We start from the raw sequence: 13,838 nt of genomic DNA, 5'->3' as shown, positions 1-13,838 counted from the left end.
GAGTAATTTATTGACTTGAGTGCCAGTCTGCTGATTAGAATACTGCTATTTTGGACTCTTAACACTCTATTCACTGACACAGAACAATATATTACATGTACTACATAGCAAAGGTTAGTGATCTTTTAACACCACCTATGAATAATTCCACGTTTTGAATTTGAAGTTTAGTATTTACTGGTTTTTGTATCATCGTATTTTCAGGCAGAAGTAGCTGCATTATTGATCTATATATAACATCATCACTTTTACCCATAGCTACACCTGAGCGCTGTACTCCAGATGCTGCTTCTCCTGCTTATAGAGAAGAAGAAACAGCTGCAGCACCAAGTGTGGAAACCAGTAGTGAGGAGGAGTTCACTGAATCCATGTCTCCACTGCAGGAATTCAGCAAGTACCAGAAGTCTCTACCTCCTAGATTTCAGAGACAGCAGCAGCAGCAGCAGCAGCAGCAGCAGGTAGGGTGCCTGAAGAATGCAGTTTCTCTTCTATTACATGCCCTGGTAGTCGAATCAATGGGTACTGTCTCTCAGGGGAATCAAGTGGCTCAGTGGCAAAACAGGAAGTTAAATTTATTATCTTACTAGGGCTTTCCTCCTCCTCCTGGTGAATTCTGATGGGGGAGGGGGACAAGATCTGCAGCAGAATTTACCATGTACACGTGTATAAGTTGATAGGAGATTATATATAAGTACATAAGTAATGCCATACTGGGAAAAGATCAAAGGTCCATCGAGCCCAGCATCCTGTCCCCGACAGCGGCCAATCCAGGTCAAGGGCACCTGGCAAGCTACCCAAACGTACAAACATTTTATACATGTTATTCCCGAAATTGTGGATTTTTCCCAAGTCCTTTTAGTAGCAGTCTATGGACTTGTCCTTTAGGAAACCATCCAACCCCTTTTTAAACTCTGCCAAGCCAACCGCCTTCACTACGTTCTCCGGCAACAAATTCCAGAGTTTAATTATGCGTTGGGTGAAAAAAACTTTTCTACTATTTGTTTTAAATGTACTACACTGTAGTTTCATCGCATGCCCCCTAGTCCTAGTATTTTGGAAAATGTGAACAGACGCTTCACATCCACCTGTTCCACTCCACTCATTATTTTATATACCTCTATCATGTCTCCCCTCAGCTGTCTCTTCTCCAAGCTGAAAAGCCCCAGCCTCCTTAGTCTTTCTTGATAGGGAAGTCGTCCCATCCCCGCTATCATTTTTGTCGCCCTTCGCTACACCTTTTCCAGTTCTGCTATATCTTTCTTGAGATGCGGCGACCAGAATTGAACACAATACTCAAGGTGCGGTCACACCTTGGAGCGATACAACGGCATTGTAACATCCTCACATCTGTTCTTCATACCTTTCCTAATTATACCCAACTTCCTCCACGACCCTCCAGACCGGTCAAGACGCGTGGGTTATGTCCTCCTACCAGCAGAGGGAGACTGAGAAACACTGAGCTTTTGAATACTGTATATATAACCTGTGCAGTACATCCACTAGCCAGTATTTTCTCAGTCTCAGCAGAGGTAGATGGACAGCCTGTGCAGTCTTCAATAGTCTGGTGAGGTAGTTTGATTATACGGTTAAGGGATTTGTTCTCTTATTGCCAAATTTAATTTGTTTTGACTATTCCCTGTACGTGGTATAAAAAAAAAAAAAAAAAAAAAAAGTGCTTCGGGGCCCTGGGTCCGGTGGGGCCCAGTTTTCCCCCCTGGGGTGTTACACCTGTGTTCAGGTCCCTCCCCCTGTGCTGCTCTCTTTGGAGACTCTGGCAGCTTTGTGCCTCGGCTGCTTTTCTAATATTGTAGCCTTGAGAGCCCCTCACTTCTCAGCTGCCAAAATTTGGGTGATGTCTCTTTAAGAGCTATCTGAAGCTATTTCTAGATAGGAACGGACGGCAGGTTCGTTTCCTGTTGGTAGCGAGTGAGAGCAGGGCGAGTGCTTGTGCTGGGGAAGCGGTGAGTGAGAGGTTTTTGCGCAGTTTTGCACAGCATGTTGGGAGCTTCGGGGGTCATGGCAGGCAAACTCCTCCGCTTTCGCGCGTGCTCGTGCCGAGGAGTAGACGCTCCGGGAGGTCAGTGCCGGTTGTGCGGTGAACCGAAGCAGGCCTCGCCGATGGCGGCACCCCTGGTGTTGATTGCAGAGGCTCCAGCGAGTTCGGGGGTGTCGGGGACGGCAGGAGTACCGGCAGGGACGGCTTCAGCGAATTTAGTTTTGGCGGGAACGTCCGCCATTTTGGATTCCGCGCGTCCCGCGGAATCAGCTGTTTTTGGCCCTGCTGCTCCCGGATCGGCTCCAAAGGTGGTGCCTGAGGGTACAGGAGGCGTTGATTTTCCTCCGGATTTTGTGTGGACCCTCTATCAAGCCTGGAAGGCGGGACCCCCACCTTTAGGGGAGGGGTCTAGTTCGGCACTGGCTAAGAGGCCTCGGTTTGAGTGGGACGACGAGGAGGGATTCTCTCTTGTAGGATCCGAAGGTGCTTTTAGTGATATAGGGGACCCTGAGGGATTTGAGGGTCCTCAGGATCCGGAGTTGGTGGTTCCTGGGGAGGATCCCTCTGTAGTGAGGATTTTTCACAGGGAGGAGCTTGCGCAGCTCATTGAGCAGGTCTCTTCCACCCTTAAGGTTGAACAGCCAGAGGCGGCTTTGGGGGAGGCTAGACAGGTGGACCCCTTGGTTAAGGGGATTCAGCGGCAGGCTAGGTCCTTTCCCATGAATAAGGACCTCCGGGATATGGTGTTTCAAGAGTGGCATTCGCCGGATTCTCCCTGTAAAGTGTCTAAAGCAATGTCTAGACTGTACCCGCTCCCACAGGAAGATAGAGATTCCTTTAAGGCACCCACAGTAGATGCGGTGGTGACAGCAGTTACAAAAGCCACGGCTATTCCGGTGGACGGGGGGACTGCTCTCCGGGATCCCCAGGATAGGAGGCTTGAGTCCTTCCTCAAGCGGAGTTTCGATTTGTCGGCCCTGGCCCTGCAGGCCTCGGTTTGTGGGGGGCTGGTTGCGCGGGCGTGTTTCCGATGGGCCGAGAAGCTGCTTGATGATTCGGTGGAGGTTGGGACCTCCGGGGTGCAGGAATTAGCCAAATTGGAAATGGGATCGTCCTTTTTGTCTGATGCGCTTTATGATTTGCTCCATGCCTCGGCCAAGAATATGGCTATGCTGGTGGGGGCACGTAGGGCACTGTGGTTGCGAGGTTGGGTCGCATACGCGGCCTCCAAAGCCAAGCTTTGTTCGCTTCCTTTTAAGGGGTCCATGCTTTTTGGTGAGGATTTGGATAAGTTGGTGCGCGGGCTCAGCGATGCCAAGGCCCCTCGTCTTCCGGATTTTCGTCCTAAGGCGGCTTCCAGGGGTACTTCCTCCCGAGGTCGGTTTAAGGAGGCTCGCCGGTATAGGCCCGGGAGGACTAGTGGGTCCTTTAGAGGTCGGTTCTTTCAGCGCACTCAGTCCTTTCGTGGGAATCGGCGCGGAGGGCGTGATTTTCCCGCAGGAGGACAGGTGTCGGGGCGTAATTCGCAATGAAGGTGTGCGGGTCCAGGCTCTGGTTCGGGTAGGGGCTCGGCTGAGTCTGTTTTACCAGGACTGGGCCCAAATCACTTCGCATCAGTGGGTTCTCAAGGTGGTGCGAGACGGATACGCTCTGGAGTTTGACGGCTCGCCTCCCGAAAGGTTCCTGGAGTCTCCTTGTCATTCGAGGCTCAAGCGGGCAGCGGTGCGGGACACTCTGGCTCGCTTGATCAATCTGGGGGCGGTGGTTCCTGTTCCCGCCGCTCAGCGCCGCTTGGGCTGCTATTTAATCTATTTTGTGGTCCCGAAGAAGGAGGATGCCTTTCGGCCTATCTTAGATCTGAAGGCAGTCAATGCAGCTCTGAGTCCCCTCTTTTCGCATGGAGACATTGAGGTCGGTCATTGTCGCGGTGCAGGAAGGGGAGTTTCTCACGTCTTTGGATTTGACGGAGGCTTATGTGCACATCCCCATTCGGGCCGCTCATCAGCGATTTCTGCGCTTTGCGGTTTTAGGGAAGCATTTTCAGTTTTGTGCTCTGCCTTTCGGATTAGCAACGGCTCCTCGAACATTTTCCAAGATCATGGTTGTAGTGGCGGCGGCCTTGCGGAAGCAGGGTATTCTGGTGCACCCGTACCTGGACGATTGGTTAATTCGGGCCAAGTCCCAGTCGGAGAGCGAGGTGTCTACTGCTCGGGTGGTGCAGTTTCTTCAGTCTCTGGGCTGGGTAGTGAACTTCGGCAAGAGTCACCTGGTGCCGTCGCTGGAGTATCTGGGGGTTCTTTTCGATACCAGGAACGGTCGAGTCTTCCTGCCGGGCCCTCGGATTCGCAAGTTGCAGGGTCAGATTCGTCTATTTCTGTCGGAGGCGGCTCCGACGGCCCGGGAGTATCTGCAAGTCCTGGGGTTGATGGCGGCCACCATAGAGGTAGTTCCGTGGGCCCGGGCGCACATGCGGCAGTTGCAGTCAGCTCTTCTCAGTCGGTGGTCACCTCTGTTGCAGGGGTTGGACGTGCGCCTTCAGCTGCCGGTAAGCCCACGCCTCAGTCTCCGGTGGTGGCTAGACCCAGGAAATCTGGAAAAGGGAATGCCGTTGGAGGCTCCACAGTGGGTGGTCCTCGTCACAGACGCCAGTCTTCAGGGCTGGGGAGCTCATTGTCTCGGTCAGGTAGCTCAAGGTCGCTGGTCTCAGGTAGAAGCTCAGTGGTCCATCAATCGTTTGGAAACTCGGGCCATTCGGCTGGCGCTTCTGGCGTTTCAGAGTGTGCTGTTGCGGAAAGCAGTCCGGGTGTTCTGCGACAACGCCACCGCCGTGGCTTATGTCAACTGTCAGGGGGGCACAAAGAGTCAGGCGGTCGTGGAGGAGGTGGCGCTGTTGTGTCAATGGGCGGAGGTTCATCTTCTAGCGCTCTCCGCGGCACATGTTGCTGGAGAAGACAACGTGGAGGCAGATTACCTAAGCAGGCATTCTCTAGACCCAGGAGAGTGGGCGCTTCATCGGTCGGTGTTCGATCGCATTGTGTCGGTCTGGGGACTTCCCGTGATGGATCTCATGGCAACGGCCCGCAATACTCAGGTTCAGAGGTTTTTCAGTCGACGGAGGGATCCTCGAGCGGAAGGCATAGATGCGCTCCTGATGCCTTGGCCGCAGGAGTTGCTGTATGTGTTTCCTCCATGGCCGTTGGTCGGTCGAGTGGTTCAGTGCATTGCTCGGCACTCCGGTCAAGTGATTTTGTTAGCCCCGAATTGGCCGCGTCGGCCGTGGTACGGAGATCTGGTTCGGTTGGCTGTAGCGGACCCTCTGCCGTTGTCAGATTCAGTGGTGTTGTGTCAGGGACCGATAGTTATGCCAGATCTGGATCGGTTCTCGCTTACGGCCTGGCTCTTGAGAGGCACAGGTTAAGGAAGAAAGGTTTTTCGTCCAGAGTTATCGATACGATGTTGAGTTCGCGTAGGCAGTCCACTTCGTTGGCGTATGTCCGGGTCTGGAGAGTATTTGAGCATTGGTGTGCAGGTAGACAAGTTCTTCCCTTTCGAGCGTCGGTGACAGATGTCTTGGAGTTTTTGCAGGATGGTATGGACAGGGGTCTGGCCTTGTCTTCTTTGAAGGTGCAGGTGGCGGCTTTGTCGTGTTTTCGTGGGAAGATCCAGGGGAAGTCGTTAGCTTCTAGTCCTGATGTGGTTCGATTTTTGAAGGGTGTTAAGTTACTGCGACCGCCCCGGCGGCGGATGGTGCCTCCGTGGGATTTGAATCTCGTGCTGGATGCTTTGGTGAGGCCGCCGTTTGAGCCCTTGGTTTCTGTTTCGGATAAGGATCTTTCCCTAAAGACGGTGTTCTTGGTGGCTATTACTTCAGCCCGGCGGGTGTCGGAACTTCAGGCTTTGTCTTGTAGAGAACCCTTGTTGTCTTTTTCCAAGGAGAAGGTTTTGTTGCGCCCGGTGCCGTCCTTTGTGCCCAAGGTGGTTTCAGAGTTCCATGTGAATCAAGTTATTTCCTTGCCAGTTTTGGGTGATTTGGCGGGGGATGCGGAGCAGCGTCGACTGGCCAAGTTAGATGTGCGAAGAGTCTTGCGCTGTTATATTTCCAGAACTCGGCACTATAGACTTTCTGATCGTTTGTTCGTTCTCCATGGTGGTGCAAGAAAGGGCGCGGCAGCTTCCAAAGCTACGATAGCTAGATGGTTGAAGGAGTCAATTGCGTTGGCGTATTTGCTGAAGGGCTGCGTGGTCCCTAAGGAATTTTCGGCTCATTCTACCAGGGGAATGGCGACCTCCTGGGCGGAGAGTAGTATGATTCCTCCGTTAGATATTTGTCGAGCGGCGGTTTGGTCGTCATTGCATTCGTTTGTTAAACATTACAGGATTGATGTGCATGCCAAGGACGAGGCAGGCTTTGGGGCTGCAGTGTTGACCTCTGGCCTTCGTGGATCCCGCCCTTAGGATGTTTACTGCTTTGGTACGTCCCACGCGTCTTGACCGGTCTGGAGGGTCGTGGAGGAAGGTGAAATTAGATCTTACCTGCTAATTTTCTTTCCTCTAGACCCTCCAGACCGGTCAAGGCCCGCCCTGTCTGTACTTTAGGCCAGGAGGTCTGTTTGGTCTGGTCTCTCTGTTGTTCTATCTTGGCAGCTGTTGAGTGTGGTTTCTATGGTTTCAGACTTTTGTTGGTATGAGTCTGGTCAGGTGTGACCGTGTTTGATAGTCCACCTGTGGAAGCACACACAATGAAAAGGGCACAATGAAAGATATGAAGAAAGTGTCCAGTTGGCAGTGACCACGTACAGGGTTGTTAGTTGTAGTTGGTGTTTTTGTTTTCTCTGCTTTGTCAGGGTTATACTGGCTAGTGGATGTACTGCACAGGTTATATATACAGTATTCAAAAGCTCAGTGTTTCTCAGTCTCCCTCTGCTGGTAGGAGGACATAACCCATGCGTCTTGACCGGTCTGGAGGGTCTAGAGGAAAGAAAATTAGCAGGTAAGATCTAATTTCACCATTCTATTCGCTTTCCTAGCCGCAGCAGCACACTGAGCAGAAGGTTTCAGTGTATTATCAACGACACCCAGATTCCTTTCTTGGTCCATAACTCCTAACGTGGAACCTTGCATGACGTAGCTATAATTCAGGTTCTTTTTTCCCCACATGCATCACCTTGCACTTGTTCACATTATGTTTCAACAATTTTTATTGATGATATTATAGGTAGAATACAACCAAGAAACTCCGCTTGTACCATATTAGTTAACATATCCACATCTCGAAGAGCTAACATTCGGCGTTATCATCAATGTTTTAATATATGTCCCCTCCTCCCCTCCTTCGTAACTCTGTAAACATCAAACTATTAACTCATCTATGCCCCCTCATCCCACACCTAAACCCACTCCCCCCTCTAGACCTTATAGTGAATAAGTTTTATCAAAAAAATTATAGCAGTAAAACAAACACTGGAAATCTTCCCCCCTCCCCCCTCCCCTGCTGAGAGATATCCAAACCCCCAATTCCTATCAACAATGGATAGCCTTGTCTCACTGTACGCCTAAAGCGAATTCACCACTAAACTCCGTCCTTTAAGAGACAAACTTTGGATATACGGCCCCCAAATGTCTAGAAACCGCCTCCGTCGCCCAGGGGAGGAAAGCCTTCTGTATGTCTTTTTTTCACCATGGTCAATTGTGGACCAAATCTTGTGGTGGATAGCAGCTCCATCTGGACCAGGTAGTCTTAGTGGCTCTAGTTTGACAAAGAAGATATTGGTTTGTGGATTTCATATGGCTTCAGGCAGCTCAACTACTCAAGCTCTCTCGCAGGACAGAGCCCTATTAGTTCAAGATTTGATTGTAATGGAAAATCCATCCCTCTTTGGTCTTACAGCTTGGATCTTGAGAAGACAAAATTAAGGCATAAGGGTTACTTCGGTGAAGCCATTACCACTCTGCTTCAAGCTCAGAAGAGTTCTACATTGTCAGTATATACAAGAGTCTGGAGAGTTTTTGAGGGATGGTGAGTTGGAAAGGGCTCTAATTTTCTTTCATTCAGTTCCTCAGGTTTTTTCCTTTTTACAAGATGGTTTCAAGAAAGGCTTGGCCACTGGGTCTCCTGGGAGTCCATCCAAGTGGCAGCACTGTCATGTTCTAGAGGTCAGTTGGAAATTGCATCCTTAGCTGCTCATCCGGATATTTTCCCTTTTCTGATGGGAATTGTCCATCTGTGGTTGCCAAATTCTTCTTGCATTGCACTATTCCCCTTTTGAGCCACTGAAGAAAGATACTGTCAAAGATCTTACTGAAAATGGTCTTCCTGGTTGCAGTCTTCGTGGCTAGAAGGGTCTCCGAACTGCAGGCTGTCCTGTAGAGATACCTTTCTTCGCTTTATGGAAACCGGGGTTTCTATTTGCACAGTCCCATCCTTCCTGTTGAAGGTGGTCTCCGCCTTTCATGTAAATCAGTCGGTTGATCTACCATCCTTTACAATGGAAGATTGTGGTACTTAGTGGCAAGCTTTTGATGGACCTAAGGACAATATTGCCTCTGGATATTTTCATATGCTTTCTAAGTATTATAGATATTTCGGTAAAGCAGGATGCCTTCTTTGGGGAGTCAGTTATTGGGACGCTGCAACTGCTTCCCTCCCTTCCTGAGAATTGCTTTGTGACATTCTGCACGTTCTGGATTGGTCTGGGAGACCCTAAGGCAGGAGAAATTTGTACTTTGCTTCTAATTTTCTTTCCTTTCAACCTCTTACATTGGATGAGATTGGAATCTCATATTTACTTCGTTTAGTTTGTAGAAGCTTTCATGATGTAAATTCAGAAATGGTAGGAGATTTACTTTTCCAGTTAATAGAAATCATTTGAGAAGTTCAAAAATTTTACTTGATATTCTCTCTGTAAAGAAGATGAAATTGGAATCTATATGTACGTGCTCCTTCATGTTCCAGAGAGCTAAAATATGGAATGCTGGTAAAAAAGGCCCGTTTCTAACACAAATGAAACGGGCGCTAGCAAGGTTATCATGTAATGGCGATTATGTTTTTAAGGGAACCATTAGGGGGTGAGTTGTGATGTGAGTTCCGCGCTCGCCTGCTTCCCGCCACCCTGCTGGTTACGATGGAGTTTGAGCGACGCAGGAGTGTGGATGTCAGCGGCCAGTTGTGGCGCAAGTTCCTGCCTCGCGGCCGTTCTGAGTTTGACACTGCGCTCATTAACGTGTACAGCATACGGGCTCAGAGTTCCATGTCCCCCTCCCTCTCCTCCCCTCCCCTCCGAGTTCCAGACACCCCACCTCCCTCCCTCTCTCTCTCTCCCTCTCCTCCAAGTGGCAGCCTGACCTGCGCTGCCCGCCCTCTTCTCCCAATCCTCCGCCTGCCCTTTGCCTTCCTGCGTGCCACCCAGAATTTAAAAGTTCTTACCTCGGGGTCCGGCAGCAGTCATTTATCGACCCCCCCCCCCCCCCCCACCTGCTAAATCCCCTTCTTCCTTTCTCACTGACTTTGATGCCTGGCTCTTCTTCTTTCTTGAACCTTCATCTCCTTCCCTCATTCTCAGGGATTTTAACTTTCATGCTAATGACCCCTCTGACTCTTATGCTTCCCAATTTCTTGCCTTAACATCCTCCTTCAATCTTCAACTGTGCTCCACTGCCCCTACTCACCAGAATGGCCACTGTCTTGATCTTGTACTCTTCTCCAACTGCTCACCCTCCAATTTCCTTGTCTTAACTCTTCCTCTATCTGACCATCATCTTCTAACTTTCACACTTAAACACCCTCCTCCCTAGTCCCTCCTATTCTAACCAACACATTTAGGAATCTACAGGCTATTAACCCTTCTACCCTGTCCTCCAGTATCTCTAATCTTTTCTCTATTGCTGTATCAACCAAGTCCGTCAATGAGGCTGTCTCTTCCTATAATTCTATTCTGTCATCTGCTCTGGACATTCTTGCTCCTCCCGTGTCTCGTCCCGTTAAACGTACCAAACCCCAGCCTTGGCTGACCCCTACTATCCGCTACCTACGCTCTTGTGCCCGCTGTGCTGAACGCCTTTGGCTTAAATCTCATGCCCATTCTGACTTCATACACTTCAAATTCCTGCTGTCCTCCTTCCAATCTGCTCTCCATCTTGCCAAACAGGACTATTATATCCAATTGACTAACTCTATTGGTTCGAACCCTCGACGTCTCTTTGCCACGCTAAACTCTCTCCTCAAAGTGCCTTCTCCTCCAACTCCCTCTTCACTTTCTCCCCAGACTCTGGCTGATTACTTTCACGATAAGGTTCACAAGATTGAATTCACCAGCTCTCCTCCTCCACCCCTTCTTCCCTTAGTCCACTCTCTCAACCCTTCTACCCCTGCCTCCTTCTCTTCCTTTTCCGAAATCACTGAAGAAGAAACTTTACTTCTTCTTTCATCCTCAAAACTAACCACCTGCTCCACTGACCCTATTCCCACTCATCTACTCAACACTACCTCTCCTGCTGTCACCCCGTTCATCTGTCATATCCTCAATCTATCACTTTCCACTGCGACTGTCCCTGATGCCTTCAAACATGCCGTAGTCACCCCTCTACTCAAAAAAACCTTCTCTGGATCCTACCTCTCATTCCAACTATCGCCCCATCTCCCTTCTCCCTTTCTTATCCAAGATACTAGAACGTGCTGTCCACCGTCGCTGCCTCGACTTTCTTTCTTTTCAAGCTATTCTTGATCCACTCCAATCTGGCTTTTGCCCCCTTCATTCAACTGAAACAGCACTTACTAAAGTTTCCAATGATCTATTCCTGGCTAAATCCAAAGGGCTCTATTCTATCCTCATCCTTCTCGATCTTTCTGCTGCTTTTGACACTGTTCATCACAGCCTACTTCTTGGCACGCTATCCTCACTTGGATTTCAGAACTCTGCTCTTTCCTGGTTTTCTTCTTATCTTTCACAGCGTACTTTTAGTGTATACTCTGGTGGATCCTCCTCTTTCTCTATCCCACTGTCAGTGGGTGTACCTCAAGGTTCCGTCCTAGGACCTCTCCTGTTCTCCATCTATACTTCCTCTCTTGGTTTTCAATATCACCTTTACGCTGCTGACTCCCATATCTACCTTTCCACATCAGAAATCTCGGCAGAAATCCAGGCCAAGGTATCTGCCTGCCTGTCTGACATTGCTGCCTGGATGTCTCACCGCCATCTGAAGCTCAATATGTCCAAAACTGAGCTCCTTATCTTCCCACCTAAACCAACCTCTCCCCTTCCTCCACTCTCTATTTCTGTCGACAGCACGCTCATTCTTCCTGTCTCCTCTGCTCGTAACCTTGGGGTCATCTTCGACTCCTCCCTCTCCTTCTCTGCACATATTCAACAAATTGCTAAAACCTGCCGTTTCTTCCTCTATAATATCGCCAAAATTCGCCCTTTCCTTTCTGAGCACGCTACCAGAACCCTCATCCACACTCTCATCACCTCTCGCTTAGACTACTGCAATTTGCTTCTCACAGGTCTTCCACTCAGCCATCTCTCTCCTCTTCAATCTATTCAAAATTCTGCTGCACGACTAATATTTTGCCAAAGTCGTTTTGCCCATATTAGCCCTCTCCTCAAGTCACTTCACTGGCTCCCTATCCGGTTCCATATTCAGTTCAAGCTCCTCTTATTGACCTATAAGTGCATTCACTCTGCAGCCCCTCACTACCTCTCCACCCTCATCTCTCCCTACACTCCTTCCCAGGAACTCTGTTCACTAGGCAAATCTCTCCTAATTGTACCCTTCTCCTCCATCGCTAACTCCAGACTCCGTTCCTTTTATCTTGCCGCACCTTATGCCTGGAATAGACTTCCTGAGCTATTATGTCAAGCTCCATCCCTGGCCGCCTTCCAATCCGGGCTAAAGGCCTATCTGTTTGATGCCACTTTTAACGCCTAACTTGTCACATACTCGTAACCTTTATCTTGACTTCCTCTCTTCAACAGTCCCCTTTTCCCTATGTGTCCTATCTGTCTGTCCTACCCTTATCCCTTATTTGTCCTGTCTATCCTGATTTAGATTGTAAGCTCTTTTGAGCAGGGACTGTCTTTTCTTCATGTTCATTTGTGAAGCGCTGCGTATGACTGGTAGCGCTATAGAAATGATTTGTAGTAGTAGCAGTGAAAAGTGAGCAGGCTCGGCGCTTCAGCATGCCTTCCCTTCTCTCTCAGCTCTACCTCTAGTCCCGCCCTTGCGGAAACAGGAAATGAGGGTGGGACCAGAGGCAGAGGTGAGAGAGAAGGGAAGGCATGCTGAAGCGCCGAGCCTGCTCGCCTTTCACTGCTGCTGCCGGACCCTGAGGTAAGAACTGTTAAATTCTGGGCGGCACGTGGGAAGGAGAGGAGCAGGCAAAGGACTGGGAGAAGAGGGCAGCCAGCGCATGTCGGGCTAGTACTCGGAGGAGAGGGAGGGGGGCCTGGAACTCGGGAGGGAGGGGGTGATTCTCCAGCGATTTTCTCCTCCCCTCGAATTTTGTACCTGAACGTTCTCTGGCTGGCTGGCGCTGGCTTCCCTTCCCTCTTACTGTTCTGACGTCATTACGTTTTGACGCGAGGGCGGGCAATGAGTGGTTATGGATGTTACGAACCTAGGCAACGAGACGTAGAACGTTGGAGGTGCAAATTATTATATAGAATGTTACCTGTTGACATATGTCTGATTACATCCTATACTTCCTTTCGGAAAGCCCTTAAAGTATACTTACTTTCGTTTCAACATTTTGACTCAAAGTTTCGATTTGGGATATCTGTTTTTAAGTGACTGGGTCATTTTTTTTTTTGTGATCCGCTTTGCACTTTCAGGCTAAAGGCGGAATAGAAATTGTAGAATAGAATAGTCCCACTAGAGCAGACCAGATACCTGCCCTTCTTGATATTCAGGAGTGTTATTATCCACAATGTCCATATGTTGGTATCTTATGTATGTAAGTATTAAAGAAGATAGTATGTCCTTTTACAGTATGTTCACTGCTTTGTTATTAAGATACTGAATTGCTAAAGGAAAGAAAGCAGGTAAGCAAAAAGGAGAAATTAGTTCTTCTATTTTATTAATTCTCTGAGAGACAGTACCCGCAGTCCCGATTGTTGTAAAGAATGGCAAGAAAAGTCGTGTTGTCATTTATAACAATTTCTTTTTCATGCACATACAATAGAGCAATCAGCAGTCTCCCTCTTATTTCTTCTTACTCTTTAGGAACAATTATATAAGATGCAGCACTGGCAGCAGCAACAGACATACCCTCCACCTTCCCACACTCACCCGCAGCGTTCTTTCTACCCACCACATCCACAGATGCTTGGATTTGACCCTCGCTGGATGATGATGCCTTCCTATATGGACCCCCGAATAACTCCAGGCCACACCTCTGTAGATTTCTACCCTTCTACTATCTATCCTCCAGGTATGAGTGTGTTTTTTTTTACATGTTATATTCACCGTATGAAGAAACTAAAGTTAGCAGTATACTGCCTCATATGATTTTTCTTTTATTGCTATTCTTTTATCAGTTTCCCTTGATTCTGTGGCAAGAACCTCAAAATTTTGTGGCTCTTGTCATGGAAACCAAGCGGTGGGCTTCCATTGGAAAGGAACATGAGACCCCCAAATTCAGAAACTGGAGGCAGTTACCGAAGTGCCTATTCCTCATTCCTAGAAGCAAGTTTGTGCATTCCTAGTTAGATAGATATTACTGATGGTACATTCCAGGCTTTGCTGAGAAGACAGAGCTTATTGACCTGCCTTCTGCAGAAGGCCCTGGATAAGGTCTACTGGTCTTTGGAGCTGGAGCTGCATTCCAAGGCTTGAAGACTGCCTGCCC

The 13,838-nt window shown here is 49.0% G+C and overlaps 1 protein-coding gene across 6 annotated transcripts in view; it reads left to right on the top strand.

Moving 5' to 3' along the window:
- The window catches only part of PRRC2B (proline rich coiled-coil 2B), a 353,949-nt gene that overhangs the window by 132,874 nt on the left and 207,237 nt on the right, over window positions 1-13,838 (top strand). For 5 of the 6 annotated variants that reach the window (XR_003942611.1, XM_030207802.1, XM_030207800.1 and 2 more), the window contains exons 13-15: window positions 259-458; window positions 2,608-2,610; window positions 13,214-13,421. Coding sequence is in view for 5 of the 6 variants with exons in the window: in XM_030207802.1 (XP_030063662.1) it covers window positions 259-458; window positions 2,608-2,610; window positions 13,214-13,421 (411 nt within the window). In the remaining variant the exon portion in view is untranslated. The remainder of the gene's footprint in view (window positions 1-258; window positions 459-2,607; window positions 2,611-13,213; window positions 13,422-13,838) is intronic. The other variant, XM_030207799.1, reaches the window with a different exon arrangement.

The sequence above is a fragment of the Microcaecilia unicolor genome, chromosome 6 (genome assembly GCF_901765095.1).
Source record: "Microcaecilia unicolor chromosome 6, aMicUni1.1, whole genome shotgun sequence".
Taxonomy (NCBI): Eukaryota; Metazoa; Chordata; class Amphibia; order Gymnophiona; family Siphonopidae; genus Microcaecilia; species Microcaecilia unicolor.
This window is presented reverse-complemented; position numbering and strand designations above follow the sequence as displayed.